Source organism: Sorex araneus, chromosome 8 (genome assembly GCF_027595985.1).
Source record: "Sorex araneus isolate mSorAra2 chromosome 8, mSorAra2.pri, whole genome shotgun sequence".
NCBI lineage: Eukaryota > Metazoa > Chordata > Mammalia > Eulipotyphla > Soricidae > Sorex > Sorex araneus.
The window spans coordinates 50,840,657-50,859,022 of NC_073309.1; the positions used below are offsets into that span (position 1 = coordinate 50,840,657).

Genomic DNA, 18,366 nt, shown 5'->3' on the forward strand with positions numbered 1-18,366 from the left:
GCCTGGCAAGCTACCTGTGGCGTATTCAATATGCAAAAAACAGTAAAGATAGGTCTCATTCCCCTGAGCCTGAAAGAGCCTCCAATCGTTGGGAAAGACGAGTAAAGAGAGGATGCTAAAATCTCAGGGCTGGGAGGAATAGAGATATGACTGGTGCCCGCTAAAGTAAATTGATGAACAATGGGATGACAGTGATACAGTAATACTTGTAATATTTTTATCCATTTACATTTATTCGTCCATATTTCTTTTTCCAAAATGGGTTGCATTATGTGCAGAGCAGTACACAGATCAATGGGAACAATGTCACCAAACATGCAAAGACTGGTTCATCAAGGTACCAGGGAGAAATAAATGATCATAAACAATCAGCTCCCTGGCATGCTCTTGTGCAAAGAAAGAACGATGATCAACATCTGTATGAGACCCAGAACATTGTAGAACATTAGTCCCATGGGAACAGCTCTGGAGGAAGATCTTTCATCTTCTCCTGGTATATTTCATCAAAGGTTTCTGCTTGCGCCACTGTGAGGTGATTTTTCCAGTCCCCAGAAACACCTGAGAAACGTAAAAGAGAGACTCTGATTGGATGATGTCAGCTCTGCCGACACCAAGTTGTCTCCTCCTGGCTTAGGTATAAAACTTACCTCTGTCAATTACTGATGCAGAAAAGGAAAACTAGAGCAAACAATTTCATGCTGTGCTAGGTTTCTTCACTTTACTGAGTGTAACAAGGCAGGCATGTGAGAGAGCCATTTCTCATTTCTTATTTTGTTTCTGGACCTCAATTGGCTGTATCAGAGTTTGATCTTTGCTCAGGAATCACTCTTGGCTTGGCTCAGGGTACCATAGCTGTTGCTGCATCAATTCTAGGTCAGCTGCATGCTATCCAAGTGTCTTCTATCTTGTGTTTTCTCTCCAGTTCCTAATTTTCTTCAGACTAATCTAGCTTGGAGATCACAGGTCAGGATTTCTATGTCAGAATACCTGGGGGTCGGAGGGATATCTCTCTCCATGACAGTAGGTGCTCCCTTCTCGTAACTACCCGAATACACTTCTGTCCACTATCTCCTTATAAGGATACAAGTCATAGCAGTCTAGGGCTGCATCTTACAACTTCATTGTGATAACGACCCCTATAGATTTTATCTTTAAATCCAGTTCTGAAGTCCTATACAGGGGTGGGTCACTGACCTTTCAAAGACAGAAATTAGACTGGAACATGCCTTCTTTTGCTTGCCACAAAATCATTGTTCTTCTCACACTAGAACAAAGTATTCTCACAGAGCTGCCAAAATGTTCCCACCCTCGAAAGTATCAGTTTTCCACAAGAGGCCTGTGAATCAAGTTATCTGTTTCCATATGCAGCAGCATGAACTGCAGAACACAGGTCTCTTTTCCAAAAGAAAGAATCTGGATCAAGCCACAGGTTGAAGAAAAACAGTATTTGACTGAGTCCCTGAGCAGGGACCAGACCCATAGTACAGGGGTTAGTTCTTTGCCTTGCACTTGGCCTTATCAGTTTCTATCCCTGACATTCCACAGGCTCCCCTGCAGAACCACACGGAGTAATTCCTGAGTGCAGAGCAGGAGTAAATACTGAGCATCGCTGGCATGGCTCAAGCCAATCCCCATGCCCCCCAAAAGAGTTACACATCAAATTCTCCTAGATTCTAAACATCAAGGAAAGCCTCTTTATCCTGATACCCCAACCTCTAGACCACCATGGTGTGTCACCTGACTCCACAGCCCTGGGTCACAGCCCGGCCTGGCTGAATATGAAAATCACTTCCTTCCTTTTCTAGTCACACATCCTTGAAGCTGGAATTCTCCAAGTCTATGGCCAAGAAACTCTTCATCCTGAGCCCGACGGTGGTGAATTCATTGAATTTTATTACACAGAGTCTGACACGATCTTGTAGCAAGATAGCATTTTTGCAGAGTGAAAATCCTGACCTGTCTCCCCAAGAGGTGAAAATTCTACTTTAGACACATCCTAGTTCAGGACAGTGACAAGACCATGCCCAATTTGAATGTTTTTCCCAGATCATTGAGCCTGATCTGTTTGATGGTGGTCAGGAATTCGCGAGGACCCCTTTGTAAGTTGAATATATGCATGGAAATTTCTGAGAAAAGAGATAGATCTACCGACCTCAGAGAATTCAGATGATCCCAATGCGGGAATCAGCATCTGCCAATGCCTGTAGCTCACCTCATAACTATGAGAGATTTTCACTCGGCTCAGGGAGAAGGGCAATGAGTGATGGACAACGACCATGCATGAACTCTAACTCTTCTGATCTCAACCCTGTTGTCCTGCCATACATATGGCATTTTCCTTTACCTTTTCTTATCATGGCTGATGTCTTTAGATCAATAGCAATACCATCCACAAGAGAATAATTGGACATCTTATTTTCTTTCATAGCCTTGAAGGAAGAATTCTCGAGGACTGAATCCAGGGCTTCTGGTTCTAATTCCATGCCCAGAAATCGGCAGATCTTCTGCACACTGCTTTTTGTGTCCTTGAAGAAGACCAGATAAGAGCAGCAATTTGAAAGATACCAGTGAGGAGATGAGAGGAAAGGAGCCCCAAAGGGAGAGGGTGATGGGGAGTAGAAGAGCACTTGGAAATTTGACCTCTCAGGAGCTAGATAGACTGGAAAGCATCAGAGGGAACACAGGGAGTGTGAAGAAGGTAGGTCCACCTGATTCTCTGAGGGGTAGGTGAGCCCTTGCTGCTAAGCAGGGTCCAGAAGGGAACATGTTGAAAAGACTTTAGACACCTGTCTTGGTGCCTGGAAACTTGTTCAGAGGATGAACAGGAGTGGGTGTCAGAAGGAAACATTTTTGGTAGGGAGGTATGTTGGGAAATAGGAGATAACTGCAGAGGCATCTGGGCAGCTCAAGTTACTTCCACAGCCCATCATTCCCACCCACATGAGCAGCATACCCAGTGAGACCACATTGGAAGACCCAGTGTCTATGTGACTCTCATGCATCACCTGTTTCTGGGTAGGGCTGCCACTCTTCAAGTTGTTAAAGAGAGCAAAGAACCACGGGCAAGAGGAAGGAGTCTGGGGAGTGCTCTTCCAAAGTGGGGCACCCATGGCAAATGGCAACAGCTGTCCTCCCCCTGGGGACCTACCATATGTCTACAGAGATGTTGGCTTGAGACACAGAAGAGGAGGAACAGGAAATAAGTTGCAGATAATTTGGGGGTTCAGATCACAAGAACAACAGTTACCCTTTTCAGCTCTTCATAACTCAGCAGCAGGAAGTTCTCCCGATCTCTCATGGGCATCCAACCATGGGTATGGTCGAACCACGAACCATAGGGCACTGCAGGTGGGGATGCAGAGAGAGTGGGTACCACACCATGGTGGTTAAGATCCTTTGAATGTTGAAACCCAGGGAACATTGCTCGTGCCTCTCGTATGGGGGTCTTTACTATGGTTCACTGATTGAAGGGGAGGAAATGGGCACACAGTGCTTCAGCATCCTGGGGATCTCCTGCCCAAGTCAGCTCTGCAACAGCTTTTGGGTTCTCTGTGAAGTTCCTGCCCAGAGACCCAATCACAGATGGAGAGACACAGTAGGGTATCTTGAACATATTGTCAATATTTTGACAGTTGCTTTGATAATTATTTTCTCTTAGGAAATGATCTCTGTCTATGTCTTTCTGTCTCTCTCTATCTGTCTCTATCTCTCTGTCTCTTTCTGCTTGTCTATCTCCCCTTTTCTGTTCTGAGAGCTCTTTCCTATGTTCAGCTACTGTTTCCTGGGGAATTGTCTAATGTGTCTATATTACAGTAGTGGGCTTTCAGCTCCATTCATTCAGGACTTTCTCAGGCATGTTTCCTTGGGTAATGACTTTTCTCGTGTATTATGTGATTTTGGAAGGTTCAGCATTCTCCTAGGGGTTACACAGAATATGTTGCACTTTCTTTGTTGGAGTGTTGGGGGCGGTCACACACTGCAGTGCTTATGGATTACTCTGGATCTGTGTGCAAGGCTTTGGGAGCCATGTAGGACTTTGGATCACATCAGAGTTGGCTCCGTGCAAGGCACCCCACTGTGGTGTCTCTACTCCAGCCCTGACTGCATTGGGTTCATCAGGTTTAGAGCATGTCTGTTCTCTTCTGTCTGATGAATGCTGGCGGGAATCACTCTGCCTGCGCGTTCTGCTCACTCCAGTTGTCCTTTGAGAAAGAGCCTAAACAAAGGCTCATTTTTCAGCTGAAATATGTACAGCATGTCTCACTTTTCCAGATACCATGACATTTTCAGAAAATTAGTATGAAACTGGGGCGGAAAATTCATTATTATCCTTCTATACCATATTTGAGACTCAAAAGTCACTCTGAAAAGTTTGTTGAGTGTAATTCATGTTTATAAATTCATTTTGAGAATATTAAAAATGAGTTAATCATTTATTAAAGCATGAATCTGCCAAAAATTTGGATCCCATTAGGCAATTTGACCCAACTTTGATTTCCTTTCTCAAATCAAGTGATTCTGAGCACAGAGATATTTGAATATTAATTGCTACCAGTAATTACACGTTAGAGATGTGCATCTGACAATATAATATCGATTGAGAAAAAACTCAGGCTGGCTTCACTACTGTGAATATGTTTGCCTTGGCCAGAATAACATGGAAGCTGATGAAGTGACTGGCGCTCAAGTCTAGGCAAAAAGCAAGCCAAGTAGTATGAGAACTTGTCTAGGTAACATGCTTATTCGAACTGTTTGGGACTCAGGAGTAAAAGATGTTAAAATTATGACATTCAGAAAAGGCGGGGTAAAGGAGATAAAGAACTTTCCATTTATGCAGAAGAACTGAGGGGATAAGGGCAGGGGCAATAGTATAGCAGGTTGGCCTTTTCAAAAATCAACCCCCAGCGGCCCTGAGCACCCGCGCTTCCCTCCCCTGCGGACTGCTGGCCGAGTGGCCAGCACGCTGACCCCAAGCGCCGCTGCCATTCTGTCTTCCCGGAAAGGTCTGTGACGCTCCCTCGACCCGCCCTTCCGGACCCAGCCTGCTCCGGGGCCCTGAGCACCCCGCGCTTTGACCGCTGCCGGGTTGTGGGAAAAGGGTGTGGCATAATTGGCAGGGGGCGTGGCCTAAGAAAAGTGGGCGTGGCCTCACCACCTCCTCAACATCCTACCCAAGACTAACATCCTAGCTATTCACAAGCAGTAGGACAATAAAACACAAGACTTCATATAAGAATTGAAGGGAACATCTCAGTAGGAGACCTGGTTCTACAAATGCCAAGTAAAAAGGCAACCACTATTAACTGAGCCTATCCACATTCCTTTTTTGCAACAAAAGGAAACAGGGATATTCATCTTCAATTACTGGTAGCAATTCATATTCTCTTTCATACCACAACAACAACATGAAGAAACAGAGAAAATCCCCACTGCAAGCAGAGGACGATCAAAGGAGTCCGGAAACCTCAAGGGGCGTTTCCTACAAACTTGACCTCTCTGAGAAAGAATTCAGAGTTGAAATCCTCAACATGTTCAATGAACTCAATGCAAAGATGGACAACTTCAAGGAAGACCTGGCAGAAACAATACAACAGACAGCCGACAAAATACGGGAAGAAATGAGAGCAGAAATAAAAAACCTTCAAAAAGAAATGAAGGATTCGGTACATGAAATCAAAAACTCTCTCGCTGCGCTCAACAATAGAATGACTGCAGCCGAAGACAGAATCAGTATGCTTGAAGATGAGCTGCAAGAGGCCTACAGGCAACAACAAACCATGGCAAGAGACCTCAAAATAGCTCTAGCCAGAATCAGAGTCCTAGGGGATGATTTCAAGAGGAACAACATTAGAATCATTGGACTACCAGAACCACAGGGAACCAACCCCAAAGAAAAAGACACAGTCAAACAAATCATTGCGGAAAACTTCCCACAGCTGGACAATGCGGGCATCCAGATTCAAGGCGCCCGAAGAGTGCCAGCTAAAAGAGATCCTAATAGAAAAACCCCAAGACATATCATAGTTACAATGATGGACATCGTTCAGAGAGACACAATACTGCAAGCAGCAAGGTCCAAGAAGGAAATTGCATACAAAGGAGCACCCTTTAGACTCACAGCAGATCTATCAGAGGAAACCCTCCAAGCTCGAAGGCAATGGTGGGATATAGTGAAAAAATCAACGAAATCAACACTTCACCAAGAATACTTGATCCGGCTAAACTCTCATTCAAACTCGAAGGAATCATACACTACTTTGGGGATAAACAACAGCTCAGGAACTTCATGGACTCAAAACCAAACCTAAAAGAAGCACTAAAGGGGCTATTGTAAGACAAGAACAACCCCTACAAGCACAACAAACGCTTGCACAAAGATGGCACAATATCCCATAACAATCTCCCTCAATGTCAATGGTCTGAATTCACCAATTAAGAGACACAGACTGGCAAAATGGATTCAAAGACTGAACCTAACATTCTGCTGCCTGCAAGAAACACATCTAAATAGCCAGAACAAACACAGACTCAAAGTCAAAGGATGGGAAACAATCCTGCAAGCAAACAACTCCCTCAAGAAAGCTGGGGTGGCGTTACTAGTATCAGACAACATAGACTTCAGGTTGAAAAAGATTAGAAGGAATAGTGAAGGCCACCTTTTATTAATCACGGGATGTGTACATCAGGAAGAAATCACACTTCTAAATGTCTACGCACCCAATGAGGGACCAGCTAAATACCTACAACAGCTGCTAAGAGACCTTAAGAAGGACATCTCGAGCAACACAATAGTAGTTGGAGACTTCAACACCGCACTGTCTCCTCTGAACAGATCAAGAAGATTAAAACTCACTAAGGAAATACTGGCTTTGAAGGAAGAAATAGAAGAGAGAGGGCAAATAGATCTATACAGGGCTTTATATCCCCCCAAAAAGGAATACACATTCTTTTCCAGTGCACGTGGAACATATTCAGAATAGACCATGCACTAGGCCACACAGCATACCTCAACAGAATAAAAAAGATAGACATTGTACCAGCTATCTTTTCAGACCATGATGCACTGAAGATAAAACTTAATCGTGGACAGATCCAGAAAACCAAATCAAATACCTGGAAATTAAATTGCTCTATATTGAACAATGAGTGGGTCAGGAAGGAAATCAAGGAAGAAATCAAAAGGTACCTAGAAACAAATGAGAATGAAGACACCAGCTACCAGAACCTGTGGGACGCAGCTAAAGCCATTTTAAAGGGGGAAATTTATAGCTCTGCAAGCATATCTCAGGAAGGAAGAAAGGGCCCACATAAATAACTTGACTTCACAGCTCAAGATCTTAGAAAAGGACCAACAAAAGGAGCCCAAAGCAGGCAGAAGGAAAGAGATAATAAAACTTAGAGCAGAAATTAACTACATGGAAACCCAAAAGACAATCCGAAAGATTAATGAAACTAAGAGCTGGTTCTTCGAGAAAATAAACAAGATTGATAAACCACTAGCAAGACTCACAAAGAAAGAGAGAAAGAACCCTTATAAGCCGAATCAGAAATGAAAAGGAGGACATCACAACAGAAACCAATGAAATTCAAAAGATCATCAGAGACTACTTTGAAAATCTCTATGCCACGAAACAAGAGAACCTAGAAGAAATGGATAAATTCCTCGACTCCTATAATCTCCCAAGGCTGAACCAAGAAGACATGGAGTACATGAATAGTCCAATTAACATCAAGGAAATTGAAATGGTAATCAAAAGTCTTCGCAAAAACAAAAGCCCTGGTCCAGACGGATTCACTAGCAAGTTCTTCCAAACATTTAAAGAGGACCTTTTGCCAGTCCTTCTCAAGCTTTTCCAGGAAATTGAAGAAACAGAAACCCTCCCAAACAGTTTCTATGAGGCTCATATCTCCCTAATACCAAAAGCAAACAAAGACACCACAAAAAAAGAAAACTACAGGCCAATATCCCTGATGAACACAGATGCGAAGATCCTCAACAAAATATTAGCAAATAGAATTCAACAACTCATCAAAAAGATTATACACCACGACCAAGTGGGATTCATCCCGGGGATGCAAGGATGGTTTAACATCCGGAAATCAATCAACATAATCCATCATATCAACAAAAGAAAAGATAAAAATCATATAATCATATCAATAGATGCAGAGAAAGCATTTGACAAGATCCAGCATCCGTTTATGATGAAAACACTCGCCAAAATGGGTATAGAAGGGACCTTCCTCAATATACTCAAAGCCATTTATCACAAGCCTATGGCAAACATTGTCCTTAATGGGGAAAAACTAAGAGCCTTCCCTCTGAGAACAGGGACGAGACAAGGATGCCCACTCTCTCCATTTCTGTTCAATATAGTACTGGAAGTACTTGCAATAGCGATTAGGCAAGAAAAAGATATTAAGGGCATTCAGGTAGGAAAGGAAGAAATAAAGCTCTCACTATTCGCAGATGATATGTTACTATACCTAGAGAACCCTAAAACCTCTACCAAGAAACTTCTAGAAACAATAGAGTCGTATAGTAAAGTTGCAGGCTATAGAATCAATACCCAGAAGTCCATGGCTTTCCTATATGCAAATAATGAGAGAGAAGAAAGTGACCTGAGAAAAGCAATCCTGTTCACAATTGCGCCTCAAAAAATCAAGTACCTCGGAATCAGCTTAACAAAGGAGGTAAAGGACTTGTATAATGAAAACTATAAAACACTACTTCAGGAAATAAAAGAGAACACAAGGAAATGGAAAGACATCCCCTGCTCATGGATTGGAAGAATTAATATTGTCAAAATGGCAATTCTCCCCAAAGCATTGTATAAATTCAATGCGATCCCTATAGGGATACCCTTGACATTCTTCAAAGAAATGGAGCAAGCGCTCCTGAAATTCATATGGAACAATAAGCCCCCACGAATAGCTAAAGCAATCCTTGGGAAAAAGAAAATGGGAGGAATCAACCTCCCCAACTTCCAACTCTACTACAAAGTGGTAGTCATTAAAACAGCATGGTATTGGAACAAAGGCAGAGCTGCAGACCAATGGAATAGGGTTGAATACTCTGACATACACCCCCAAATATATGATCATCTAATCTTTGATGAGGGAGCAAGAAATGTGAAGTGGAGCAAGGAAAGCATGTTTAACAAATTGTGCTGGCAGAACTGGACAGCTACATGCAAAAAAATGGGCTTAGACCTCCATCTATCATCATGTACAAAAGTCAGATCAAAATGGATTAAAGACCTCAACATCAGACCAGAATCCCTAAGGTACATTGAAAATAAGGTCGGCAAAACCCTCCACGACATTGAAGCCAAAGGTATCTTCAAAGCTGACATGCCACTGGCCAAGCAAGTGAAAACAAAGATAAATAAATGGGACTATCTCAAACTAAGAAGCTTCTGCAACTCAAAAGAAACAGTGACCAAAATACAAAGACAATCTACAGAATGGGAAAGGATATTTATGCAGTACTCATCCGATAAAGGGTTGATAACAAGGATATACAGTGCACTGGTTGAACTCCACAAGAAGAAAACTGCCAACCCAATCAAAAAATGGGGTGATGAAATGAACAGAAACTTTTCCAAAGAAGAAATCCGAATGGCTGAGAGGCACATGAGAAAATGTTCAACATCACTAATTATCAGGGAGATGCAGATCAAAACAACCATGAGATATCATCTCACACCACAGAGACTGGCCCACATCCCAAAAAACAAAAGCAACCGGTATTGGCGTGGATGTGGGGAGAAAGGGACTCTCCTTCACTGCTGGTGGGAATGCTGACTGGTTCAGCCCTTTTGGAAAACAATATGGACGATTCTCAAAAAGTTAGAAATTGAGCTCCCATTTGACCCAGCAATACTACTCCTGGGAATATATCCCGGAGAGGCAAAAAGGTATAGTAGAAATGACATCTGCATTTCCATGTTCATTGCCGCTCTGTTTACAATAGCCACAATATGGAAAAAACCAGAGTGCCTGAAAACAGATGATTGGCTAAAGAAACTCTGGTATATTTACACAATGGAATACTACGTAGCTGTCAGAAAACATGAAGTCATGAAATTTGCATATAAGTGGATCAACATGGAAAGTATCATGCTCAGTGAAATGAGTCAGAAAGAAAGAGACAGACATAGAAAGATCGCACTCATATGTGGAATATAAAGTAGCTGAGAGGTACAAGATTACAATGTTGTGATTCCTGGCAGATATTTCTCTGGACTTAGTTACTAAAATACTAAAATACAGAAATCCAAAACTATGCTGCTGCTAGTGCGGCCTCCTGACCTCATATCTCGTCATTCTCAGCAATGGAAAACAAATTACCAAATGCTTTCTTTTCAGAAGATTGACTTTAGGGCGGAGAAACTTCAAATCAATAATAGTGAATTTTTTTGTTGAAATATTGAATGTAATCAAAGTAAAGTGAAAGTAAAGTGAAATTTACCAGTTACACATGCGGGGTGGGGGGCTGGGGAGGTGGGGGGAAGTGGGGAGGTATATCGTGATTCTTGGTGGTGGAATATGTGCACTGGTGAAGGGATGGGTGTTTGAGCATTGTATAACTGAGACTTTAACCTGAAAGCTTTGTAACTTTCCACATGGTGAATTAATAAAAGAATTAAAAAAAAATCAACCCCCTACCAGAACATAAAAAGTTACTGGAAATGAGGGGGTAGAGGAAAATGAAAAGTGTGTTTAGAGAAAAAATGGAATAGACATAGAAGAAATTCTTCATATGCCATGAACAAAATGCATGTAATTGTGCAAGGTTCCTAATGAATAATATAATCTTTTGACACTAAAAAATCTCTGGCCTGGCCCTGGGAAGTGACACATCTAAGCATGATAGTTGCAAAGTGTTATCAGAAATGCACAGACAAGTGCTTTCCATCTTGGGGTCTGTCCCACTGCAGCTTTGCTATTCAAAGTCTGTCTTGACATAGGAAATCTTGTGTCTGCATCAGTTCCTTCACTTCACTTCCTTACCTGCATCATTATTCTCCTTTCATTTCCCACCTATCCCCAGAATGAGCTTGAGCACCGAACTATGTCACTTTTGAAACCAGGACACATCCAAATCACGTTTGTTTGATGAGCATCTATTTATAGTTGCTCTACTTGGTGGTTATTTGGGTTGTTGTCTCTTACTGGACTCATTTATAATTAACTTGTATCACTGGTGTGAATGCCTACATTCATTTATAGTTAACTTGTATCATCAGTGTGAATGACTGTGTTCATTTATAATTAATAATTAATTATATTTGTTTATAATTTAGAATTAATATAGTATCATAGCTCTGTAAAATAGCAATGAGTAGCATAGTTGGAAGATCAGTATGAGGCAAGCTAGCATAAAGCAAGGGGACATTTGTTGACCCATAATGTTTTGATAAGTTTGGATTTCTGGGTCTGTGTTTCATATGAGAACACAGCAATCTCAGAAGAGGTGGCTTTCAAACACTAGAATGTACTTCAATGTATTATTAAAAATGGACTGTCGAATGGAAAGGAGAATTCTGGTTTGTTAAGATATGACACAAAGATCAGGAAGAGAACATGACTGTTTGTCATACTTGCACCCAGTTGTAGTTTCCAATACAGCCAAAAGCTACATCATTGATAAGAAAATGAATAAGCAGCTCATATTAACACTAGAAATAGAGGATCCTATTTCAGCTACCCCAGACAGATAGCATGATGACAAAACTAAGAGGAGGGATGTGGCTCAGTGACAGAGCACAGAATTGACATTCCTAGCACCTCAAAAACAAGCAGTAGAAAGGTAGTGAGGACAAAGATAATTTGGCCAACACGAGGCTAAAGTTAGACTAATAATATGAGGGCAGGTAGGCATGAAAATCACTGATTAGTAACATCAATTCTAATGTTCTGTCAGCAAATGCAGAGACAGTGAGTTTCTATGTCAAAATTATGAATTGTGTTAGTGGGAAATGAAGAAACCAATCCCATTTCAAAAATATCCAGAGAATGACAGGAGGTCAAAGACCTGCACAGTTAAGACAACAAGAAATTGATGGCACGGTGTGAAGGAAACAAAAATCAGTGAAAAGACACCTGTGTTCTTGGATCTCTGGGAGCATGGCTGTGGTGCATGTGGGCAGTGTACAGAGGGAACTAGAGAATCAGTGCAATTCTTTTCCAAATTCCATGACATTTCCTCAGACCTAGAATTGTGTGTCTACAGTGTGCAAAGCAGAAAAGGATCTATGTAACCCAGTCTCACAAAAGCAACAGGATCAGAGCTGTATACTTCACACACCCTGATTTCTAGTGTGATCATAAAGCTATGGCACCAATATGGTATAGTTCTGGCCTCAAAAATGCATGTCATCTGGTGGGCTCAAGAGAATGCACACACCATCCAGTCATCAACATTTAGTGTTCACACATCAGAGTCATAGACAAGAGCAGTAAGAGTACAGCAATGGCTCAGATGATTGTTTTATCAGTGTTACTATGAAAAGTGGGTTTCAGGGTGAAAAAGTATGAAGCCAATGTCTGTCTTATGCCACTCACAATCTTTGAGTCAAAATGGGTCTAAAATTTGAGTTTTTATTGATATCTTGGGGGCTGATGGCCTAGTCCTGCTTCTGTGCTCAGGATTCACTCCCAGAAAGCTCAGGGAACTATATGAAGTGCCAGAAATCAAACAAAGGTCCATCATGTGTGAAGCAAGTGCCTCACTGCTCTGTGGTTTCTCTAGCACCAAAATGCGTCAAATCTTGAATGTAAGTTTCAAACCATGAGACTCCTCCATATAGGACAAGATATTAAGGGATCTTGGCAAGGATACACCCCAAGATGTCTTGGGAAGTCAGGATTCTTTCATCTAGGTATTGGATAAAAAGCTGACCTCAGGCTCTACCCCCAGGGGAACAAAGGAAGGGAGGACTAATACTGCAGTGTGTCTTATGGTTCCTGAGGCGCCAGGTTTGTGAGGTTACACTCCAGTAGAGAATTGGGACCTAGAAAAATTGGGCTCCGTACTGAAAAACCAGCTGAAAATTTTTGGGAGGACATTGAGTTACCATCTGGGTGTAACATGAGCTCTCATAAAGGATTCTGACATCCTCCACCCAACTACTGTATTTTATAGTCACTCACCATTTCCTTCGAGGAACCAATCAAAATATTGTTCCATTGATTCTGCTTCTTGAACATATTTTAAGCCTTTGCAGAACAAATGTCCAGACACAATAACATCTCTGGGATTTCTAATGACATAAATCACCTTTAATAGAAAAAGGGGGTAAACATTCGGGTTGGAAGATGCCAGCTGAAAGTAGACTATAGACTTAAAATGAAGGCCACTCAATACATCTATTACAAACTACAACACCCAAAAGGAGATAGAACACAAGGGAATGCCCTGCCGCAGAGGCCAGAGTGGGGTGGTGGGGGTATGGAGTGGGGGTGGTGAGAGGGATACTGGGATCATTGGTGTTGGAGCATGGGCACTGGTGGAGAGATGGATAAACGATCACTGTATGAGTGAAATGCAAACACAAGTTCATAAGTTTGTAACTGCACATCACAGTCATTCTCTATAAAAAATTAAATTAAAAATAGAAATAAAATAATTTTTAAAAGAAAAAAAGAAAAGGGGTAAAAATCAACCATTGGAATTATGTTCTATTATTCCTATGAAAAGTCATTTATATTGAGAAGCATCAGTTTAGAACATGACTGTGTTTCCAGTGTGCTGCAGAGAACATCCTTGTGGTCTCCCCTCAAACTCGAGCTTCCACGTGTCACCAAACAGTCCCTCCTTTTACCTGAACCTACCCTCACTGAGGTGATCACCCATATTCTTTTTTTTCTAATTACATTTAATCACTGTGAGATAGTTACAAGCTTTCATGTTTGGGTTACAATCACACAATGATCAAAGACCCATCCCTCCACCAGTGCACACTCCCCACCACCAATATCCCTGGTATAATCCCCCTTTCCCACCCTCCCCCTGCCTCCATGGCAGACAATATCCCTCATACTCCCTCTCTACTTTTGGGCATTATGGCTTGTAACACAGACACTGGGAGGTCATCATGTTTGGTCCATTATCTAATTTCAGCAGACATCTCCTATCCTGAGTGATTCCTCCAGCCATCATTTTCTTAGTGATCCCTTCTCTATTCCATCCGACTTCTCCCCTCCACTCATGAAGCAGGCTTCCAGCTATGGGGAAATTCTCCTGGTCCTTGTATCTACTGACTTTGGGTGTCAGCCTCATGCGATATTCTATACTCCACAAATGAGTGCAGTCCTTCTATGTCTGTCTCTCTCTTTCTGACTCACTTCACTTAGCATGATACTCTCCATGTCTATCCATTATAAGCATTATAAACAAATTTCATGACTTCTTCTCTCCTAACAGCTGCATAGTATTCCATTAATCACCCATATTCTTTTTTTTCTTTTTAATTTTATTAGTGAATCACCATGAGACAAAGTTACAGACTTAAAGTTTTCATGCTTACGTTTCAGTCATACGATGATCGAGTGACCATCCCTCCACCAGTGCCCATTTTCCACTACCAATGGTCCCAGCATCCCTCCTACCATGTCCACCCTCTCCCCTTCACCCCACCCTGCCTCTGTGGCAGGGCATTCCCATTTGCTCACTCTCTCTTTTTGAGTGTTGTGGTTTGCTACAGAAGTATTAAATAGGCATCTTGCTCGGTCGGTCTATCGTCTATTTTCAGCCTGTATCTTCCATCCCTAGTGGGCCTGACTCACACCCTTTGTTTGGTGATCCCTTCTCTATAGGAGCTGCTTCTTCACCTAGCATGTGAGGTGAGTACTTCTCTTATACTTATCTCTACTATTCTTGGGTGTTAGTCTCCTATTCTGTTACTTTATATTCCACAAATGAGTGCAGTCTTTCTATGTCTATCCCTCTCTTTCTGACTCATTTCACTTAACATTGTGCTTTCCATGTTGATCCACCTATATGCAAATTTCATGACTTCATCTTTTTTAACAGCTGCATAGTATTCCATTGTGTAGATGTACCAAAGTTTCTTTAGCCAGTCATCTGTTCTTGGGCACTTGGGTTTTTTCCCCCCCTGATTCTGGCTCTTGTGAACAGTGCTGCAATGAACATATAGATGCAGATGTTACTTTTACTATACTTTTTTTTTGCATCTCCAGGATATATTCCCAGAAATGGCATTGCTGGGTCAAATGGGAGCTCAATTTCTAATTTTTGGAGAAGCGTCCATATTGTTTTCCAAAAGGGCTGAAGCAGTCGGCATTCTCACCAGCAGTGAAGGAGAGTCTCTATCTTCCCACATCTGCGCCAACACTGGTCACTTTTGTTCTTTTGGATGTGTGCCAGTCTCTGTGGTGTGAGATGGTATCTCATTGTTGGTTTGATCTGCATCTCCCTGATGATTAGTGATGAGGAGCATTTTTTCATGTCTTTTAGCCATTCGGATTTCTTCCTTGAGAAAGTTTCTGTTCATTTCATCAACCCATTTTTTGATGGGGTTGGATGTTTTCTTCTTGTGGAGTTTAACCAGTGCCTTGTAAATCCTTGATATCAACCCCTTATCTGATGGGTATCAGATCACCCATATTCTTAATAGTAATTTTTATCTACCTAAATTATTATTTTAATTGATTTACCTAAAGTCTTATTTCACTAATTGGGATCAGTGGGAGGGGGCTCTTTGGGCCAAACATGTTGCTCAGTGCACATGCCTGGCTTTTCTTTCAGGGATCATTCCTGCTTGGGCTTAGGGGACCATATTGGGCATTGGGGATTGAATCTGAGATGCACACGTACCAAGCAAACACCCTTCCTTCTGCACTATTGTTCCTGCTCTCTTTGCTCATTTTCTTTTTGATTTTTGGGTCACACCTGGAGATGAGCAGGGGTTATTTCTGGCTCTGCACTCAGGAATTACTCCTGGAGGTGCTCAGGGGACTATATGGAATGCTGGGAATCGAACCCAGGTCAGCTGCATGCAAGGCAAATGCCCCACCCACTGTGCTATCGCTCCAGCTCCTCATTTTTAAACAAATGAATGAAGTCATCATAAGTTACTTGTCTTTGTTGCTTGATTTGCTTCATAGAGCTTAATACTGTTAGCCTTCATACTCATCAATACAAAACATTTGCCACCTTTGAGTTTGGTAGTTTTCCAATCTACATGTTCACCTCTCTTCTTCTATAATCCAAGAAAACACCAGACAATACAAAATAACTAGGTGTGGGGAGGGCGGGGTGGCGGGGAGAATATGGTGGCAGCGTGTCTACAAGAGGCCAGAGCTGGCTGAGTGCCGACAGCTCTCAACTCTCTGAACAGCGGCCGGCTACATTCACACAATTTCTGCCCAGAGGAAGATAAGTGTCCTTTAAATATTCTACCCCAATGAGTGCCTTTGGAACCAGCCTGGAGCCCGCTGTGGAGCTCTAGCCAGGAATGAGACCCCTGAAGAAGACTGTGGTGTGGCTGCAGGTGCCCACACTGGTGGAGGCACAGCAGTCTTGTGCGCTGGCTATGTTAGCTGGCCGGTGCAGCCACAGCATTTTTATGTGAATAAACAATGATCTTCAGGTCCAACCTGGCACCATCATGGTGCTCTGGCCCTTGAGTAGAGGGGCGCCCCAGGTTCAGGCCATGGGGGTAAGGCTCGGTGGACCCAGCTGCTCGCTGCCACCAGGGCATCCCCTCCGATCCTGCCCCTCCCCCCCATACACCAGATCTGCTTTCGCATCAGTGGCCAACGGTACCATATCTTGGAGGAAAATCTTTCCCAGCTCCAACTGCCTGGAGACTGGACCCAGGATGGGGGCAAGTGCCCCCTGGCAAGGTACTCTGGATTGGTTGTGGCCGCCTTTCCGAAAGTGCCCAACCCACACAGTTTCTGGCCAAGGTTGCTACTGCAACCACTCCTGGGGCCCAGAGGGTGAAGCATTGCTGTTGGGGCAACCTGGACCTGATGGGCGAGAGCATCAGCAGCCCGGCGGTGCTCTTGGGCTTTCTGACACCCCAAAATTCGGCGCTATGCCTCTGGCCAGACTCCATCAACTAAGGACATAGTTTTCTGAGAAACTAGGCTGGCAAAATTTAGGTAAGGGTAGACATGCCCACAAACCTCCTCTGGTGCTGCCATACAAGCTCATTATAGAGCTTGCTCCAGAGACTGTATAAATAAATCTCAAAAGAGATTTTTTAAGAGCCTCAGTAAATTTTTTCAGACACGTGCATGATTGAATCATCCAGTGCACCTGGGAGGGATGTGAGTTAGCCCTGTGCATTCCCAAACAGAGCCTCCGGCAGTCACTTGCTCCCACAATCCAAAATCACCACCATTCCCTGGGCCAAACTCCAACGTTATGGATGGACCTCACCAAGATATTAATCTGTAGGAACTTTGAGTATGCTGGTTTTATGACCGAAATCTCCAGGCTCTTTTGCAGTTGGGGTGGGATAACTTCCCACACATTGCTGTAATTCCAGAAGCCCTGGCAGTTATGTTCAACCCAAAACTGCCAACCATTTACAAATTCCACTCCAGTTGTAACTTTTCCATATAAATACTGAACTTCTTGAACAAACACATTTCCTCTTAGTACCCATATAGCAAACCAAAATGCTCAAAAGGAGAAAGAAAGAGATTGAGAGAGAGAGTGAGAGAGAGAGTGAGAGAGGAAACATGCCTGGTATAGAAGCAGGCTTTGGCGTGGGTGGGAGGGAAACTGGGCACATTGGTGGTAGAAAATGTACACTGGCGAAGGGATGGATGTTGGAACATTGTATGACTGAAACCCGCTAATGAAAAAAAGGAAAAAATAATTAGCTCATCCCAACAAGGTTTCAAAGATACCCTGTCCTGGATCTCCATGTTACCGAATGCCAACACTGGTACTCAGAGTTCCCCCTGAATTGAGTTTGGGAGACAGAGAGCCTTCTAAGCAAACAGTAATCAGAAACCCCAAGACCCAAAAGACTCTTCACTTCCCCATTGTTTCACTTCATGAGGAAGTGAGGGGATTGTGAATCCAGGGCACACAGAAGAGGCCCAGAGAGAGAAGGCAGAGGTGAGCCTGTTTATCCACATAGACTCACTCTTCATCACTTTTCTCTACTGTTCATCTCAAACTAACTCCTCAAACTAACAGTAATATTACTCTTTTCGATCCCTTGGATTACCTGTCATTCCCATGAGAGATGTGTTAGACCGTTGGACTTAACAGACATTGACAATTGGTAAAGACAAAGAGGGCAGAAAACTCAGGAGGGGTGGCAACCACTCACCCTGACTTCAGGCATTCTTTCTTGAATGTTTTCAGCAGTCTCT

General features: G+C 42.8%; 1 protein-coding gene across 1 annotated transcript in view; it reads right to left on the reverse strand.

Moving 5' to 3' along the window:
• Window positions 1-290: 290 nt before the first annotated feature.
• The window catches only part of LOC101555003 (sulfotransferase 2A1-like), a 32,136-nt gene continuing 14,060 nt past the window's right edge, over window positions 291-18,366 (reverse strand). The window contains exons 3-6 of the mRNA XM_055146189.1: window positions 13,159-13,285; window positions 3,248-3,342; window positions 2,345-2,525; window positions 291-558 (exon numbers count right to left, since the gene is read on the reverse strand). Of these exons, the coding sequence (XP_055002164.1) occupies window positions 446-558; window positions 2,345-2,525; window positions 3,248-3,342; window positions 13,159-13,285 (516 nt within the window). The 3' untranslated portion in view covers window positions 291-445. The remainder of the gene's footprint in view (window positions 559-2,344; window positions 2,526-3,247; window positions 3,343-13,158; window positions 13,286-18,366) is intronic.